At 40.9% G+C, this 18,899-nt stretch overlaps 3 protein-coding genes across 7 annotated transcripts in view; 1 reads left to right on the top strand and 2 right to left on the bottom strand.

The window, feature by feature from the left end:
* Positions 1–10,231, top strand: part of LOC119012232 — a 27,902-nt gene extending 17,671 nt beyond the window's left edge. The window contains exons 7-13 of the mRNA XM_037085853.1: positions 69–141; positions 605–725; positions 5,019–5,176; positions 8,478–8,618; positions 8,713–8,797; positions 9,590–9,710; positions 10,089–10,231. Coding sequence (XP_036941748.1) covers positions 69–141; positions 605–725; positions 5,019–5,176; positions 8,478–8,514 — 389 coding nt within the window. The 3' untranslated portion in view covers positions 8,515–8,618; positions 8,713–8,797; positions 9,590–9,710; positions 10,089–10,231. The remainder of the gene's footprint in view (positions 1–68; positions 142–604; positions 726–5,018; positions 5,177–8,477; positions 8,619–8,712; positions 8,798–9,589; positions 9,711–10,088) is intronic.
* A 368-nt stretch (positions 10,232–10,599) lies between these two features.
* Positions 10,600–15,553, bottom strand: ttll2 (tubulin tyrosine ligase-like family, member 2). Of its 4 annotated transcripts, none has more exons than XM_037085850.1 (5): positions 15,000–15,553; positions 14,588–14,639; positions 13,476–13,710; positions 11,795–13,149; positions 10,600–10,943 (listed from the first exon to the last, which is right to left on the bottom strand). In XM_037085850.1, exons 3-5 carry the CDS (start codon positions 13,695–13,697, stop codon positions 10,637–10,639), a joined length of 1,884 nt encoding a protein of 627 aa, XP_036941745.1. In that variant the 5' UTR covers positions 13,698–13,710; positions 14,588–14,639; positions 15,000–15,553; the 3' UTR covers positions 10,600–10,636. The 4 variants fall into 4 exon arrangements, with proteins under 4 accessions (XP_036941745.1, XP_036941746.1, XP_036941747.1 ...); XM_037085851.1 differs by having other exon boundaries at positions 14,978–15,553; XM_037085852.1 differs by lacking the exon at positions 14,588–14,639.
* Positions 15,554–15,704: 151 nt separating this feature from the next.
* LOC119012235 (zinc metalloproteinase nas-4-like) lies at positions 15,705–18,435 on the bottom strand. 2 transcript variants are annotated; one of them, XM_037085859.1, is made up of 11 exons: positions 18,304–18,435; positions 18,179–18,229; positions 17,958–18,008; positions 17,749–17,805; positions 17,610–17,656; positions 17,216–17,285; positions 17,012–17,126; positions 16,508–16,680; positions 16,264–16,345; positions 15,929–16,050; positions 15,705–15,783 (listed from the first exon to the last, which is right to left on the bottom strand). In XM_037085859.1, the coding sequence occupies exons 1-11, from the start codon at positions 18,335–18,337 to the stop codon at positions 15,764–15,766; spliced, it is 822 nt and encodes a 273-aa protein (XP_036941754.1). In that variant the 5' UTR covers positions 18,338–18,435; the 3' UTR covers positions 15,705–15,763. The 2 variants fall into 2 exon arrangements, with proteins under 2 accessions (XP_036941754.1, XP_036941755.1); XM_037085860.1 differs by lacking the exon at positions 18,304–18,435 and having other exon boundaries at positions 17,749–17,815.
* Between the last annotated feature and the right edge of the window lie 464 nt (positions 18,436–18,899).

An 18,899-nucleotide genomic window follows, 5' to 3' on the forward strand; every position in this document is an offset into this window, starting at 1 on the left:
TGCAGTGAAGACGGTCTCCATAATTCTGCTTCTCAAAGGTCTCTTTTATGTATTTTTTTCATGTTCAGGGGCTCAGAAACTATGGAAAGCTGATAATCAGTGTGACTCAAAAATGACACAGACGTCACAGGGATTTCCCAGGTACAAAAGACCTTTTGATGTTGTGATAGTATGCAAGATGGCAATAATACACCTACTGATCATGTTTACTGGCACATCTTTGCAGCACTGTCTTGATCAGGAAGCAGGCTGTTTCGATCTTATCAGTGTAGCGTGATGCCTATTTAAGCTTCTTTTCTAGTTTGTGATATTTAATTTCCTCCCACAGAAGGCATGCGCACAAACTGATATGCATATCTTTACGCCACCAATGTAGACTCACCCCTTGTGTAGATTTGATATATTAACATGTTTATTTTATGTTATTGTGTAAAGTAAACAGTGTTGTGACAATATTTTCACAGTGTTATGATTCTCATCAGCATCAGCTATGTGTGTGTTCAGTGCAAACAGAGAGACGCTATCCTGCCAACACAGTGAATTCAGATATTTTATCACTTCTAATATTTTGCAGTATTGCCTGAGTTATTCTGTTTACATGCAGAGAAATAGCGGATGAGAAAGATGAGCTCCAGAGTGGCTGTGAAGGAGATAACTTCCTCTCGGACAGAGAAGGCAGGCAGGCCGGGAGAAATCTGCACAACCTGCGATCCAGGGAAGTCCAGGTCAGACTCTAGACTAAATTTGACCTAATAATTCTAAGCCTCTTTTGAATCTCTTCTAATGACCTTTCTGTTTGTGAAAGCCTTTGGAAACATTGAATTTATGTTTTGTTTTCAGTGCTGTTCATTCAGTCCTATTTATTTTGTACCTTTTATTCTTGTTTTGTCTGCCCTGTCAGATTTTTGCGTTTACTACCATTTTTTTTTGTTTCACTCTCTCGCTCTGCAAATACCTGTCCTGTTATCGGGATCTTGCGTTCTTTGTTCTTCGTACGCTACACAGCTGATCATCGACGGGCTCACAGATTGCAAGTTCAGGCATGCGAGTCTGGACGCAGGAATGATACGGAACAAGCAGTCCAAGTTGTTTGTGTGCTGATTTGCAGCAAAAAAAACACCTCAAATGTGTAAGAGGATGGATTGGGAGGGTGCGTGGAAAGCAAGGATGATTTTTGCACTGAAAACGTGAAACTGTCTGCTTCTACTTAAGGAAGGATGACAGTCGATCTGTTGCTGATCTGGAGCTTTTTGTCTCCTATCTTTAAAAAAAGATCAGTGTAGTGTGAACATTGCTTGAGGAGTGGACACATATTTGGATTTGATTCTCGTTTCAATTAAAAAGAGGGATCAGGCTCAGTCAGTGTTGCCCACCTCTGTTACCAGTAAGATGCAACTTGATGCAACGGTTAAAATTCTTTCATGTGTTTTTAACAGTACTGGAATTATTTGGCACACAGGTGTAATCTACATCAGGCTGCAGCAACAGATATTACTTAGCAGGTTAAATTCATTGTTGGTTTGGCTCCTTTCAAGGAATTTGTTGATAATGATAATAAGATAAAATAACACCCGTATATCCTTTAAGCCGTATAAAAGTCAGTTGCGGCAGCTGAAAGGCTGCATTATTGCTTAACCAACTACTCAGTGTTTCTCATGACATCTTTGACTTGTTTCGCAACACAGTCTGTCATGCCAAACAGTGTACACACAGTTGAAATTCCCCAAAAGACATCTTGGAGAGGAACTCCCTTTGAGTCATGAAAGTACTGATTAACACAGGCCAGTCTCAAAACTTGATGTCAGTTTACTGCATTTTAGAAAAGCTCCTTCTAGTGTTCCCTTGAGCCATGAAAACCACCCCCACACCTTCAGGGTGTATGTCGCAGAACTGGTACCACCAGTGTTGCATTTGTGTTTAATGGATAACAAGCTCTTAAACTCCAATACCTCAGCTATACTTGCAGGTGCCACTCTCAATCCAGGGATTGAGAGTCTAAACTAAATGTGAAGCTTGATTCAGCACCGGACTACAACAGAATGGATGCTTCTGGGAAATGAGGTGTACTTTAACTGAAAAGGTGTCTGTTAATTCACTTTTGATGATTCACTCTGATGTTTGCAGCACCTAATTTCCAGTTGATTACTGCAGGTTTTCCTCTCCTGAAGTGACATGGGCAAGTTGCTGCCTGCACTTATCTGTCATTCATCTGCATGTCATACTTGAAACTATTATGTGGCCTGCTTTGAACCTAGTGGCAGGAGGCGTGGTGAAAACAGGTCTTATTTGACAGCTCCAGAAACTTAGCATACCACTGCAGTGCTGTGCAAACAGTGGTTTGTACTAAGAAGGGGGAAACAGGGCTGTAGGTGTTTTCCAAGGATCGTCTCCAAGGAGCCCTAGCAAAACGAGAAATGGTTTCATAAATGTGTATTTGTATACATAATTACATCTCAGCTTTATTATCCCCTTTTTTTTATCGTGTATAATGTTGTTTCACAGCAACAGCTTCAGGCAATAGATTGTTTATGTCATTAAATATCAAGGCTTCCTGGGAAAAGGGAGGCAGGGAAAATCCGTACGTCCACTCCTCTTTTATCCTGAGAAACAAACACACTCAGTCTCAGTCACATGTACACACTTAGTCACCAGTTTGTCTAGTCACACCTGGCTAAAGTCAGTGCAGGGTCATACAGCTGTCCTGCAGTAAGTCCTGCCTTCATGAAGGTTCTAATGTTCAGTTTTTTTGTTGAAAGTGTCATAGACGACAGAAGATGACAGATGTTTAGTCAAAAGTATGATCATTTGGAGGCTGCCTGTCAGCCTCATTAAATCAGTGAGGGTAGGTTAAGTAATAACACTTAAAGGGCACTATGTAGTTTTGGAGAAGAAATACAAACCCAGAGTTTTAATATTAACAATATTAATGAGATAATGATACAAACTCAGAAATCTTAATTTTTTTTCCTTAAGCTGTTCTCCTGTTGCTGTTCTGTTTGAAGCTAGAAAGGTGGCAGGGTCCGCCAGATACAGACAAAGTAAAACACTATGAAACTGTGTTGTCCTTTAAGGTCAGTTTGTTTATACAATTTATTCAGTCATGAGGACGGAGCGTTTGTTAAGTTTGTTCAAGCATCGAAAAGTCAATGAACATCTTTCACCTCTGATTAAAAATGTCTTCCCCAAAACTCTATAGTGCACCTTTAAACAATGCAACACATTTTAACAGCACCACAAACATATATCCTCCGGGGTGACCGCACAGTTAATTAATACATGCATTTTGAGGACATTTGGGGGGGGAAGCACAACAAAACAAACAGCAGTAGCTCTGTTTACATGGACAGCATTTATTCATTCCGATTGAATGTTTTGGTTCTACCTGTTTACGAGGGTTTAGTGATTAAGAGGGTCTAGTGTTAACACTGAATGTAGTCACAGCTGTGTCTCCTCCACAAAAGTGATGTCAAGTCATGCATTTCTCTTCCTCGTTGGATATTTAATCTCTTTCGGTGCATGTTCGATCAGCTCCCTGTCCTGAAGATGTAGAACTACTGTTGAGGTGTCCTATTACGTTAAGTTCCTAAAGAGTTTGTATGAGTAGTGTATGAAGTAAACCAACACGACTCGTGTTGGAGAACAAAAAAGCAACCCAAGAGTGGAAATCAAAGGGAGAAAAATAAATAAATAATGATTACTGAAATTAAAATTTTGCCGAACATATTGACATAATTTTAAAAATAGTTACCACTGTTATGAAGTTAATATAGGGCACAACATCAGACTTCCATGAATGCCTTGCAAAACAGGGGCTTTCAACTATGTTTTGTTCTGTGTCAGCACTTTCTCAGAGAGCTGTGTACCTGAAAGTTCACTCTATATAAAGATCTGTTTGTCTTAAAAAGGCTATTCAGAAGGGCTGAAAGAGAGTTACCACAGCAGACCGATCTCCCTCTAGAAAGACAGGCCGGGGTGTCCTGCTCCATTCCCCTCAGTGATATTAGCACTTCTCCTGAAAGCTCTGTAGGGCTGCCCTTTTCCATACCCTCTTTGACACCTATGATCCAAATGTTTTGTCGTCTGGACCGCCAGACGAGGTCATCCACACGCTTACTGAGCAACCTGGCCTCCTCCGGTCATCTCCAACACTGATCAGTATCAAACTCCAGTTTTTTAATTCCAGTCTCGTTCAGGCCACCTTCGTTTGAGCTTACTCTTTGCACTACGTCGTCCAGTCGCTGTTTCAGACCAACAAACAGTCAGCAGTTTAAATCAGCTGGTTGATAAGAGCCATAATGTCAGTTGTTGTCTGCCGCTCAGTCAGGATAATAGTGTGTTTGCTGCTAGCAGCTAGCAGGTTGCCGTATGTTTTCGCTTCCCGCACTGATTTCCTCTGTGGAAGTTTGTTTTTTGGGATGTTTGGTTTTGTTTGGTTTCACCATGGTTCTGCTGTGCATTAACAACTTATTCTGTCAAGTTTAGCAACTTTCTCATGGTTGAATATATTCATATATATATATCAAGTTTTGAAGGAGGAAGCAGAGCCTCTCAAAACTACAACCATCCCATCTCGGGCTAAACAAGGCGTCTTTCCTGTTGGGGCTTTAAAGCAGATTATAATCAGAACATTAGGTTCCATGTAAACACAGCGAGTGTTTGCTGTTTGATAATCAGAATTTGACTGTGTTCTACTTCATTCCAGCTCCATAATCAGAATGTAGTCTTGTGTGGTCACAGAGCTTTTGTCACTTTGACCCCACAATGAGTGGAAAAGAATGATGGTGTAACACAATGATATCCTGAAAATGATTCAGTATCATCAGCAACCATCAGTATCTGGACCGTTTGAGAAAACAAGCTGTTTCCTGTTTCCCAATGGAGACTTTTGTCATCAAGTGCAACTCAGCGACGCGTACATTTGTGAAACAAGTACTGTCATTCTCCCACATCATAAAGTCAACATGTGAGTCACATTCAGTGTTCTGACTGTGCTAGTGTTTGTGTGTGTGTGTGTGCAGGTCCTCAGGCAGCAAATGGAGGCTCTTCAGCAGCAGTTTAAGCAGAGAGAGGGTGATTGGTTGTTAGTTCGATGCCAGGTGGACGAGCTGATCAGAGAAAACGCCAAGCTGAAGAAGAAACTCACAGTTGCACCACAGCGCGATCCAGTGGCCGCCAGGTATACCGCACAAACACACACTGTACAGGAGGGGCAGACAGAGGTAAATATACTGTGTATACTGCTCTGGCTCACCGCTGTGAGTTATACTATCTAGTAGGATGACTGCTCTGGCCACCCACTCGAAGTCTCTTAAACACCTTGACACCTTATATGGCAATTCTTGGTCTGCTCCTATACTACCTGTCTTTATCACGCAAAAAAGTGTCAGTGACAGTACTGCTTTCATTCTCTGGACTTCAAGCAGTCTGTTCTGAATGCCCTGACAGAAATTGGATAAAGGGGGTTTGTGTATTCTGCTGCCTCTGCATGACATATGTTGCAGAAACTGAAGTTCCTATATGCTCTTTTATTGTATTTTGTGTCCTTGTTTCTTTCCGGTCTTTAATTTAGTGATTTTTCAATTTAATCTTAATGGGATCATCCTGGGTTCGACACGGTATTTGGATGTCAAAATTGTGAACCTCGTAATTTACTCAAGTAGTGTTGTTGTTGAGTATTTCCCTTTTCTCCTCTACATTATTTGATAAATGTGGTTACTAGTTACTTTGCAGATTCAGATTAATTCATTGTTTATAGTCTAGTAATTGTGACACGTTACCAATCAGACAGTCTTGTGGGTGAAACTTTGTGTGAGAGGACATTGCATCAGACCCAAAGTAGCTCATTTTGAGTTTGTTTTATCGGCAATCTGGCAGAAAAGTCACTGACACAGATGATCAGAAATAAATGCTGAAAATCTGCATTAGTGACCCTATAGTGAAAATCTCCATGTGACAGAATTTTTCATTGTTACCTGAGCCTGAAGTCACAAAACTTGTTGCCCAAACTTGATTCTGTTGAGACCATATATCTTAAGAAGTGTTGATAATTGAGATAAAAAGTTCCCCAAGGCTTTAAGCTACATTAAATCACCCTCAGATTGAATGTCTGCACAGCATTAAAAAAAGAGACTGAGCATGCTTGGTATTTTAGGCAGACATCTTAACAGTTTGAACGATAGATTACTTGCACTGGAAAACCGAAGGCCAAACTTTTTTTGTCCATTTTTATTACGGAGAAAGGAGGAGGAGCTATCTGACAGATTTACTCAATTGAAAACAGATTTTAAAAAACATCTGGAACGGGCTGCAGAGCTTAAGCCTGTGTGTGAAACATTCTCCCATGCAACCTTATGCAGGAAAATCTTTATATTCTGGTTTCCTTTGTTTGCCAACGTTTCAAGTTGGATTTGTGAAACTCTCTGAACTAGCTAACTAGCTGATTTCTGTCTGATGAGTTTCACCTGTGTATGAGATGTTGCACGTTTGTGAGATTTGCTCATTAGCATAATTATGGCCCCAAGAATTGCCATAAAAGGTTGCACGTTCAGCTCTGTTTGTGGGTACGTGTGTTCGCAGCTGTCCTGACTTGTTTTATACATATAGGGTCTCTGTGGTCATGTCGAGTGGTGATCATTATGTTCATGGTCTGAGGTAGACATACAGCTCTTGCACGTGCAGTTAAATTCTTTGGGTGACTATATTTAGGTTGATAACACTTGTAGTATTTCTGTTTTGGGCTATTGAAAATGACAAGTCAGCACTGTCTGAGACAGTGCTCCAGCCCACAGTGGTGATGGCTGCCATCCAGGAATGTGGATTTGAACTCATCCAGAATCTGCCCTAGTTACCTGATTTGACATCCTCATGCTACTACCTCTTCCTTTGGCTGCTGTGGCAAACAAATTTCCCCATTTGTGGGTCAATAAAGGAATACGGATTCTGATTTGAGATCCATTTTGACAGTGATGATGCTCCTACAAAGAAGGGATTCCTATGCTTCAAAACTGCTGGACTAAATGTGTAAGTGTAGGAGAGGGCTATGTTGAAAAATAAATAGACGAGGTGGTCTAAAATTAAATTCTTCTATCTGAAGCCATCAACTTAAGGCAGAGATGCTTCAGATGTCATTTGGCTGGCTTGACCTGCTGTACTGATGCTTAATTTATTATTAAGAGCTAATGAAGCATCAGTACAGCAGGTCAAGCCAGCTGAACAACATTTGAAGCATCTCCGTGTAAGTTGACGGCTTCACATAGAAGGATTCAAATGTTGCTGTTAAAACTAAAGGAAGCTTTGCTGCCCCCTGCTGGGCCTCTGTTTTACTTTCTCTGATGAGAGAGAATTACTGGAGAGAGTTCACAGGAAAGGAAAATACGAGTACAGATACATTTTAGGTGTTCGTTCATTTTGATAAATGCTCAGACCAACTTATTTCAGACTTATATTTCGTTTGTTTGATGAGCATTAATTCTTGTGTTGTTTGACACCCTTTGAAACAGAACTAGGCTCTAAAACATTGCTATTCGTTATTATTTGTGTGTTTCTCACTTTACAACGCCTGATTCTTGCTTCTTTTATACAGAAAGTCCAGAGTTCACCTTCATTCATGTGCATAATACAGTGTTAAGTGGTCTTTAAGCACCCCTGCAATAATTTATGAGGACAGACAAAAGATGGTGTCAAAGCACTGAGTGACCTCATTACATGTTCATGTAGTGCAAGTCAATATGCTCCCCGTGCCAGCTCCATCACTGCTCAAACTTGATTGTGCCTTCCCAAAAAGCCATTTCCAAAAGTGTTCTCTCTATAGCCCTATAGACTCCACATTATTGCCGCAACGAAGGCTCACGTCTACGCTGCCTTTGTTTATTCGCACTGAACCAAGCTGCCGAAACCAAAAGAGGCGTGACAGTTAAAATCATGACGTTGATATCCTTTTTTTTTTCCAACATATTTCCTCTTGTTAGAACCTTAATCTAAACATGTATCTTCAACTGTTTATAATCCTATGGATGTTGTTATAAAGTGTTGTGACTGAGATCCTGACCCACCATACATCGTGGAAAGTGACAAAGTTACTTTTCTTGCTCTTATATTACCTAATTACCGAATGGGCATCAGTAAATACAGCGCCCTGTCTAGCTTGCACCCTGTCTGGCTCTCATTTGCGGAGATTGTTTCTGTATGCTGGGGGAATGTCCACTGGAGTCTCAGTCGGGAGGGCCTAACAGCACATGATTCCTGCATGGATAGGGCAGTGTGAATGGGGCTCCGAAAATAAATAAGAAAACAGCATTGAAATGTAAAAAGATCTTTCTGGGATCATAAAGATAATATTTCATACTGTGGGAACTAAAGTCCAAGCTGAAGCGTCATATAGACACATTTTCAAGGTTACCATCTAAATGTCTTCTGTAAATGTGTCTAAATCATCACGTTGGTAATGTTGTGCTGATTAGATTTCTTTCTCTCCCCAGATGCAGCACCCTCTCTCGAACAGCTGCGACCTGGTGACTTCCACTAACAAGACAGGGAAAGTGACTTCTGCAGACAAGAAAACAAAAACAGTAACATTCTTCAATGGAGACGTCAAACACATTTTGCCAGATGGGAAAGTGGTGAGCTCTGTGGCTGCCTCGTTTAAAGTGTTATATTGAGGCTTTAAATGGAGCAATACCATGAATGTTCATGGGTGTATTTTTGCGGTTGCAGGTGTATCACTATGCAGGTTTACAGATAACATGTACCACCTACCCAAGTGGTCTGGAGGTCCTTCACTTCCCAAACAAGCAGATTGGTAAGAGATGTTGTCATGGGTCTCTTGAGGTTTGAGATTTATATTATATTTTTGTGATATTCTTTTTTTAGGCATAATGTGAAAACAGTGTGAGAGGTGTCACTCGTAGTAAAAAAAACATTGGCTAAATCTGCAGCTTCCTTTTGTTCTACAGATATTAATAGAAAATTCTAGCTCTCAGGTTTTATGTCCAGCCACAACTTTACTGTTTTCTGTCACTCACACCGATATCATAGTGTCAGTTTTGACTACAGCAGGCAAATATTCAGAGAAACAGTCCACAGCACACTGTACAAGACCAGAGGGGGAACACAGTTGAAGTTTTAGCAACCAGAGAGCCACAGTTTTCCTGGAACTGGACTATGTATAATGTTTCTCCATAACTGCTGAATGTGTACAAATGCAGCCATCAAGGAATTTGCTTTATTAACTTGAAAGACGGTGATACTGATATTTCAGTGGTGTCTTCACAAATTGTTTCTGTTCCCCCCAAGTGGCCCAAAAAAAAAATCAGTAATTGCAGGTTTAAATCACAAAGGCAACCAGAGTACTATTGATTAACTCTGCAATACAAACATTGTAAAACAAAAAATGTACCCAGTGTCTTTCATAGCGCCAACCGACCAGATCCTGTCTGTAACTGTTAACAGCGGTCAGATTTATTGAAAAACTGATATTTTTACTGTTTGTTAACATCTCTAGGGACAATAGCAGTATTGTAAAATCTCTTCGGTGTATGACTACAGCCCATAGTATGATCTTTCTTTCTTAATTTATCTCTCACTGTAACAGAGAAGCGACACCATGGGGGAAAGAGAGAGATTGTATTTCCGGACCAAACCATCAAGTATTTGGAGCCTGATGGCAGTGAGAGGACAATTTTCCCTGATGGCACCATCGTTCACCTCTCACCGTAAGACTAAACTACCACTGCAGGGTCAGAATGTCTGTGGAACCAAGGAAGACTAGCTGTCATTAAGGTAGCAGCGAACAGATATCCTCATTAATAAATTAACATTATTAGTCCACTATGAGGTAACCAGGCAGAGGACAGATGCTGACATCATCCAATTTATATATCAAATTCTTAGCAAAGTCATCTTCTTCACACTCTGACAGTTTGATATTTCATATTCTGTGAGGTATGTGAGTAGAAGGAATATTCATTCCCATGTCTTATGAAATACTGTTTTGTTTGTTTTTTTATGGCTGCACTAATAGTCTTAGGCCTAATCAGAGCTTTACAGAGGACATTTGTTCATTGGTCTCTCTGGATCATCATCTCTTTCAGGTCAGGAGAGAAGATGGTGTATTTCACCAACGGTCATAGAGAGATCCACACATCCCAGTATAAGAGGAGAGAGGATCCTGATGGGACGGTTAAGACCATTTACACCAACGGACGACAGGAGACCAAGTACGCATCAGGCAGAGTACGCATCAAGGAAAAGGACAAAGTTACAGTCTAATATTCTAAATGAATACACATTTTTTTACACATTTTATATCTAACTTTGTATTTCATCCTCATGTAGCACTTAATTCATTACGTACTATGTGTTTACTATTTATTTAAAAAGTAGGTAGCCCATTTACTCTTGGAATATGCCACTTTGTTACTTGAGGCAGAGTAAATGTCTTAAATTAGTCTGAAACTAGAGGAATCTGCTCAAAGTAACCCTCCACTCATACCAATAAAAACAGCTGAAATGAACAGCTCTATGAAGCAATCAGTATGAATGCTTTTCCATGTTCTGCAGTAAACATTTTGTTTGTTCAAGGGAAATATTTGGCATATGGAATTAGATGTGTAGAAGAAAATAAAAATAGGCAGCCACTCTAAGTGGGTTTGAGGCATTGACTGAGAAGTGGAGGATCCCTCGGCCCCCACAAAAGTGAGTCAAAGTCTTCTCCAACATCTTTGTTCTCCTTCACTTCCACGTCTGATGTGGCCAGCTGACCAGTCAACCTGTGGAGCTGCTGTATGACTATCTTAACATCCAGTTTATGTGACTGTGAGGCCCTTAGAGTGGCTGTATTGAACGGGAACGTCCGTATGAAGTCTCCAACTCTGAGTGGAGGAATATGATGTCCGTTCAGTGCTGTTGTTCTCCCCATGGAAGTCCTTACTGGTCTGTGATTCCCACTGTGGAACAATAACAATGTTTGTTTCACTATATGACTGAATGTGCCAATGTCTTTGTCCTGATGCTGTATTTTCTACCTATTGACTTGGTTCCAACCATATTCATAAAACAAACCAACAGTCTCTTATCAAGTCAGTTTTTAGTTGTAATTTTTGTCTAGAAACTTGTTGCGTTCACTGATCTTCTGTTGCTACAGACAACTTACTTGGATCAGAAATTCACAGTAGAAAGTTATAATTGACTTTGTCCGCAGTTTGAGGTGTCCTGTCAACAGTTCTACAGTCTATTCTTTGATAATGGCAGCTTATGAAGAAGTTCTGAATGAAGTTCTGGGCCATAAGGGGAGTTTCTGGATGCAATACAGCAAGTGGCCACACCACAAAATTGGCGGAAAGGCATAGTGGCACTGCCATATCTAGGTAGGTTTAAATAGTAGACTGATGACAGCAGCTCTGCAGGTGTTTTTGCAGCCATGGCCAAGCTGAGGACGTAGCAGAGGAAGTTCTGATTGTTTGTAAAAAGGCACACTTTCTGAATTTGAGCTGAGCGCACTTTTCTGTAAAGTTTTGATACTTTCACTGCATTGATATAACACCCAGACCTGTCTTGTAATAAACAGAGATCAAGAAGAAATAACTTTCTACAATATGGGACCTTTAAATTTTCCTGGAACTTAACAAATGCCCAGTAATACATTCTTTCTAAAAATTCAACCTGCAGCAATATCTACTTGGTAAAATTTCCCCCACAGATTAAGAAATGTTGATCAATTTCACCTACATTTCAAATTTAGAAAGAGAGAATTGGCTTGTTTACTAGCGCACAGAAGACACAGCAGTACTGTTTGTACCTGTGAATGTTGGGGAGCTTCCAGGACCCAGCAGGGCGTCTGAGTCCCTGCCCCCTCTGTGAGATATCATGTATCGAAGAGGAAACGTCTGTCTCTCCTGAGAGCTCCATCTCAGCTTCTGTTTCAGTGCCGTCATGGTTTGTAACCTCAGACACGTGAAGACTCCTGTTGTCGATCCGCCATGGCGCAAGAGCTGGACGCGTCTGTCTGTTTACTGCTGACACATTTGTCCTTGAATGTGAGCCGAGTATCAGGTTCAGGGTCTGGTCTGTTTGGATTTTCGTAGCTGTGGTGTTGATTATTCTGCCTCTGGCTGCATATATCTTGTTTAATTCAACAGGGGGGAGGTGTCTGTGGTAGTTAGATACAAATGCGTGTTGACTTTGGTTCATTTCAGGCTTGCGCAGAGTTTTTAGCAGAGGTAGTGTTTGAGTTTGTGAGGACTGGTTACGATTCCTTTGTTTCTGAAATTTGGTTTCTTTCTTCTTCGGGAGCACAGGTTGGTTGGCATTGAAACAAGGCTGCTTGTACCTTTGTCCCTGATAAGCCCTCTGTCTTAAGCTGTCAATCATAGTGTAATTCATCAGATCAATCAGATCGCTGATCAGCCCTTTCTTCACCATAATGTCAGCTGGGCAGTCCAGAGTCAACGCAGGGCTGTAGTTGACCTCCAGCAGCCAGGGTTTAAACTTGACATCAATGAGGATATCAAAGCCAAACAGCTCCACACAGTTTGGACAGGAGGGGACGGAGGGAGCGATGGTGAGGAGGGTCAGAGTGACGATGTTGCTGATCCTCTGCCACAGGAGACGCTCGTTGACGTCCTGGCTGTTGAGGAAGTGCCTGAACTTGCTCATGGTCCACTTGCAACCCGGGCCGACTTGCTCTTTCTCTGTTTTGTAGAAGGGACCAAACTTATTGATGCTGGTGTTGGTGAGATGAGAGTACGGGTTATTCAGAGAAGAGAGGCTGTACTTCTCAGTGGCAAATCGCACCAGGCCTTCTTGATGAATATAAACAGTGAGCGGATGGAAGCTCTTCACACACACGTAGATCCTCAGGTCGAACTTGTAGCCGGAGATCAGCAGAGGATTACTGATGTACCTCTGGACGATCACGGAGCAGTCGTAGACGAAGTGCTTCATATCCTGAAAGATGAAGATCCCTCTGCCTCTGGAGAGGTCCACAGGCTTACATATCCAGTAGATCAGCGGTCCTCTGGTGAGACGCAGTTTGTTGTACTCAGCCAGGAGGCGGGTGTAGTCGTTGGGGAGGATGAAGGTGGTGGGACTGAAGTCGTAGAGAGATGAACCCACTGTGGCTCTCATTCTCCTCAGGTTGCGTGCCAAGCAGTCCTTCCAAAAAAGTCCAGATCATTCTGTTAGAGTACGGTCATTTTAACTGGAAAGAAAGAAAGAAAGTCCTTCTGCTTGATCACTGTTTGTATTGTTTTAACATTGTCATTTGATACACTGTAATGAAAAATATAAAATTATGGAGGAAATTAGTAGCTTTAGGGTTTTGGTATACACCCAGTTCTCATTTGTGATAATAAGAAAGGGTGTTGAAATATTTCACAATGCTTAAATTATTCTGGTGACTGTGTCCAATTTTAACTAAACAGCATACACAACACTACATGTACTGAACACAAAGCTAACACACCATGTCAGACCGTCACCTTGCGTGTGATGCCAGCGGTCTTGGGATGGTGGTTGAGGCGTTGCCATGGCAGAAGGTTGTGATACTCTGAGCTGCGAAATGCAGTGCTGCGCCAGTAGAGGTTCCAGTCCTCCTCCTCCCGTTCTTTTACGTCATATTCCTCCCATCCTCGCTCCAGAAGCACCTCCCTCACCAGCTCTGGGCCTCTGTCCTGCAGTCTGAACACCAGGGATGCAGCCATGCAGCATCAAACACTGTAGATACGGCAGATATGTAGAATATTAATGTGGACAGATAACATCAGTTACCGTCTTTATCTTGGATCACTTTTTTCTTCGCTGGTTTGATGTCTTGGAAAATGATTTGTGAGGTGAATATGAGTCTATTTTCATCCTCCCTCTGTGTGACACTTACTTCCCACCGATATCATTATATCCAATGTCTGTTATAGATAAAGACTCATTGATTTGCTTAGAAATCATCAGATGAAAGACACCTCGGAACTTGCCTGAGAATCATCATCAGAATGAAGATTTCTTCAGTATGAAAGAAATCCAATAAAAGTTTTCTGTACATGGCAAAGGTAAATTGCTAATAGCTGATTCAGCATACATTTGATGGTGCCAGATTACTGAAAGGTATTCTGTTGTGGCTCAGACAGAATACCTGAATTCATCTGTAGCTACATTGTGTTGGGTCAGTCTCTCCTGATGGGTAAATCATTTTCTGTTGTCGTATTAGTTCCCTCATTGGCTTATGTTCCGATGCAAGCATGTTTCAATCTATTAGTTTAGTAAAAAATGTTTTAGCTAAATCAGTTTCACACCAAAAACAAATGCAGGCAGGAACAAGCTGCTCTTCTCACAGAAAAACACATGTAATCATTACTGAGATAGGTGTGAATATCATTCACTACGAACGAAATTAATCAAATAAAATCGTGTTAACATCACCTCACTTCACTTCCCCCTAGAGAAATAAATCCGGCCTGAATGGGGCTAGAGGAAGTAATGTTGATTCTAATTTCACAAATGTATAGTTTAGCAGTTCCCCTCCTGGCTCGTCTGACAGCACCTCGTTTCTGTGTGAGCCAAAGCATTTACATGTTCAATCTGAGAAGCCAAAACAAACCCGACACTTTGTCTACTGCCGGAGGGATCAGACTCAGGCTTCGGTGTGCCAGCTAAGTAACAGAAACACCAATTTGTTATCTGAAATGTTTGCAACGACGATATAACGTGTGCACGGACGCAGTAATGGTCACTTAACATGCCAAAACAAACTGATGCTGAAAATAATGATACAAACACAGATATCTCAAGTAGTTTGCAATAAAATGTCCAAATACAAGTAATGCAAGAAATAACAAGTGTTACAATTGAATACACAAATGTATAAGCCTTTAGCATCCAGATGGTTTAAATCAAACATTAGAATTTGTCTACCAGGAGGTTTTTTTTTTTTTACCACTACCACACAAATTAAGAATTTACAATCTTGAGAAAGTGTGATTTGTCTTACCTTTGAATGCACTTTAACTTACAGTCTCTCACTATCTGTGAGGCAAACGAGAGGTGGATGGTCAGAGTCCTTCTCTTTGACTCCTGTATGGCACACAGCAGACAGGCTGCTGTGTTAGCTCCTCCCACAGACTCAGACTGCAGGGAGTCTGCCAGTCAGGTGTTTGTACAGGAGGCGTCTGTCATACAAAACAGTGGTTATTACGTGATTGAATATCAGTTATTTGATCTGTATTGTTGTTGTACACCTGCTGTTATCAGAGGTAATTATGGTTCATTTGATACACTTCAATGTTTAACACAGCAAATGGTAAATACGAAAGAATGATACTAAAGAGGATGAGAGAAATGCCGATGGTTTTAACAGGCCTGTATATTTTTTGCTGCTTTTATTTGCTAGTTATCCACGTAGCTACTTTCACACCTGAGTGTCGTGTTAAGTTACATGAATAAACACCAAACTTTTTTTTTTAAAGGACTCCACCTTAAAAATGTTAAACAACCTCAGTCTGTTTTTACATTGATAACTAAGTCAGCTCTTAAAAGATTGTAGATTTGTGTCAGAAAACTGGATTTTTATAGGTTTTTTAAGCATATATATTTTCCTCTGTGTATGTAAATGGGTATATTCTAGTATTACGAAACAACAAACATCTATTTATGGTAAATGTCTGTTCCAGGGAAACGTGGCATTAATAAAACTTAAATACAGAAATAACAAACAGGAGGACATTTTGAATTTTATTTCATCTCCAGGGAAATGCAGGTAAACCAACAGCAAGCCCGTTCACCCGTTCATCCGTGCATCTGAAAGAAGAAATGCATCTTAGTACTGCTGAACAGACAGCACATTGTACTTATAGCATGTTTAGAGTTTAATCTATCTAATGTTGAAGCAGTGTTACGTGAAACCTGTAGATGATAGAACAGTAGTATAGTAAAGAGGTTATACCGCAGTGGTACAGTCTGTTCAGTCTCTCTATGTCCAGGTGACTGAGGTGTGTTCTCTGACCCATCTGCTCTCCACCCTGCTTGGGCAACACAGTCGGACCTCCATCTTTACTGAAAAAATACCTGCAACAGAAAAGCATGTTTTTATTTACAGCAAGCAAGCAAAAAGCTCTTTCGTAGTTTCATTTTCAGCATCAGCCCAGGATCAGACACTGAGGACAAACAATTTAGATGGAATAAAATGATAAGATAGATTTCAATGTATACGCCCAGTGTCATTAGAACAGAGCTGATAATCTGTTTCTCTAAAACAGAGGAGGATGGGTCAGGACTTACGATCCGTAGTGCATTATGGAGTTGATATCGTACGGCAGGTTCAAAGTGTTCCCATTTTTCACCTTGAAGTTTTTTGTTCTTCCTTTAAAAATCAAGAAATGTTTCATGATTTAGTATGCATTAGTCTTTCAAAGTTGCTGATGATCATTTCCTAAGCCTGAGTTTGCTGACTACTTCTGCCCCCGTGTGTTCAGAATGTGCAAAGACTTTGCTCACTGCAGCTGTTGATCGTACAGGGAATTACCTGGCATGATGCTCTGCCACTGCACCATGACGTAACGATCTCGGTCCTCACGGGTGTGTTCATGATGTAATCCCAAAGCATGAATGAGCTCATGGCAGAGATTCCCCACACTGCACGTCCTGGAGAAATACACCGGCTGGTCTCCTCCTCGACAACCAACAAAGGACGCACAGCTACAGAGGAGAACAAATAAACACAGAGTAGAGAGTGGTTTGAAGCCATTTTACTTTTTTTTTTTTAATACATTTTTTGAGAATGCACCATAACATTTCTACAATATGTTGTCAGGACACATCTACTGTACATGAGCTGACTTTTAATGGCAGGAGGAAGAGGGGATGGTGGTGGCAGCTAGGTGAGATGTCTGTCGAGCAAGTTTCAACATGTGCTGGCAGTTAAAAAGAATCCAAATGTACATCCTCGCTGAAAATTCAACAGACAGAGCCACAGACTCCAGAGCAACAGGGACGCTGCCTTTGTGTCATCAGGAGAGGATGAACTGACCCTTTGCCGTTCAGGAACTTTAGGTAGTTCATCTCTGTGGTTCGCTGTATGAAGCGAATGCACGTGAAATCTGATATCATCTTGAAGGCGGCGTAGATCTCAGACAACCGATGAGCTGTTGGAGTGCAAACCACAGAAATTGTTTTATCATCTGACACAGTACAGCAGCGTACAGCAGCGCTGGTTAGAAAGCCAGCGACTCACCCAGCTCATCACTGATGGTGTACGGCACGATGGCGTCAGCCCACAGGGTCTCCACTGCATTCCTGTCCTCCTGTGAGTTCAGACAGACAAATGTTGAGATGTTAAAAAGGTGCATTATGTAGTTTTGGGGAAGGAATTTTAATCAGAAGAGATCATTCACTAGTTTTTTTTTTTTTTTTATGTCTAAACAAACTAAAACAACCCCTTTTTCCAAACAAACTGATGTTAAAAGGACAATGCAGTCCATTTTACTTTGTGTGTGGTGGACCCTGCAGGCTGTGAATAAGTATTTGAGTTAGAAAGCATTTTTTTTGGGGAAATCATAAAATGTTATATTTCCCCTTTTCATGACAATTACATAATCACACTTTAGAAACAAAAGTCTCCATCTTACCGGGATCAAAATGTCTCCTTCTTGGACAATCATGTCTTCATGGAGCTCTACGACGTTTAAAATGCAGGTTAAAAGGAACATTAATGATGAAAGACACATTTTTGATTTGTTAAACATGTTAAACATATTCAAAGTTTACCTTCCAAGGTTTCTGCACTGACCAGTTGTGGTGGATCAAGCGCTACAGAAACCAGACCTGCAGAAATCTCAGAATTTAAATCACATTGTTTTAAACACAAATGAAAAAGTCGAGGAACAAAAAAAAAAAAAAAGGTGCAACATGTGGGCAGCATAACATCAGTTATCAGTTCTTACATATTGCACCTTTTATAACTAACAAGCACCAACCTGGGGCTGGACTGGTCGCATTATGGGTGTCATTTAAGGCGATGGCACCAACTGAAAGAGAAATCCAATGATAACACCTTTATTTTTATGTTCAGTATTTTTTATATTTTTTTTAAATATACCAGACTATTGTTTCAGTGTTGTATCCGTGGAAATCCCTCAAATTATTCTGCATATAGTCACAAGTGTAACAAATGCTAGTAAATCTAGTGAACACCAACCTGTGGTGTGACTGTCAGCCTCCTGGGTCTGGTTTATGGGGACCCCGCCAACTGCAATAAAAGAAAGTGCAGACAATGATAAACATTTAGCAGAGTATCTGCAGTTTGAGTGCTTCAGTCTGTACCTGTGGAAACACAGAGGAACACCAGAAGCAACATTGTGCAACAAAACACAATCAGCAGAGCGAGAACCCAAAGCTTCTGTCTGACTCTCTAACGGAGATCTGATCACACAGTCCCAACAGGTGTCGTCACTTCACACTGATTACGACCTTTCACCTTTTCCATTTTTTTTGTGTGTTGACGTTGTAAAGATGCGTGTTGGGAGAGCAAAAGTACAGATTCCAGAGTAAATTAATGATAAACGCTATTTCTGCAACTGAATGTAACTGAGGAAATACCTTGAAGTGCAACAGTTTGTTCCAAATGAATGAGCACAGTGTTGTTATGACCACTGGGTGGTGCAGCATGACACCTGAACAATGCTCTCAACTGTATGATGTGCACTATTGCTGTAGGTTTCAGGAATAGTGCAGTTTCACCAAGCATGAGGACCTGCTTTTAACAAACTCTACCAATTCATTGATATAAAACGGTAATGTTTTAGATGGTTATGGTTATGTGGCTTCAAAGGGTAAGGGGTAAGACACAATGCTGGGCTAAGAATGTTTCATTTTCATCACTAGGAAAACTGTTTTGCTTATTAATAGAAATGCTGAAT

This window comes from Acanthopagrus latus, chromosome 22 (assembly GCF_904848185.1).
Source record: "Acanthopagrus latus isolate v.2019 chromosome 22, fAcaLat1.1, whole genome shotgun sequence".
NCBI lineage: Eukaryota > Metazoa > Chordata > Actinopteri > Spariformes > Sparidae > Acanthopagrus > Acanthopagrus latus.

Bases quoted from the DNA above. Each gene is read 5' to 3' on its own strand.
- ttll2 (XM_037085852.1), bottom strand. From the start codon at position 13,697: ATGGCTGCATCCCTGGTGTTCAGACTGCAGGACAGAGGCCCAGAGCTG. The intron at 13,150-13,475 runs GTGACGGTCTGA...CTTTTTTGGAAG, and splicing joins CCGCTGGCATCACACGCAAG to GACTGCTTGGCACGCAACCT. The intron at 10,944-11,794 runs GTACAAACAGTA...ATTGTTCCACAG, and splicing joins AAGCTCCCCAACATTCACAG to TGGGAATCACAGACCAGTAA.
- LOC119012235 (XM_037085859.1), bottom strand. From the start codon at position 18,337: ATGTTGCTTCTGGTGTTCCTCTGTGTTTCCACAG. The intron at 16,346-16,507 runs GTAATTCCCTGT...TGATTTTTAAAG, and splicing joins GTGGCAGAGCATCATGCCAG to GAAGAACAAAAAACTTCAAG. The intron at 15,784-15,928 runs GTATAACCTCTT...TTCTTCTTTCAG, and splicing joins GAACAGACTGTACCACTGCG to ATGCACGGATGAACGGGTGA.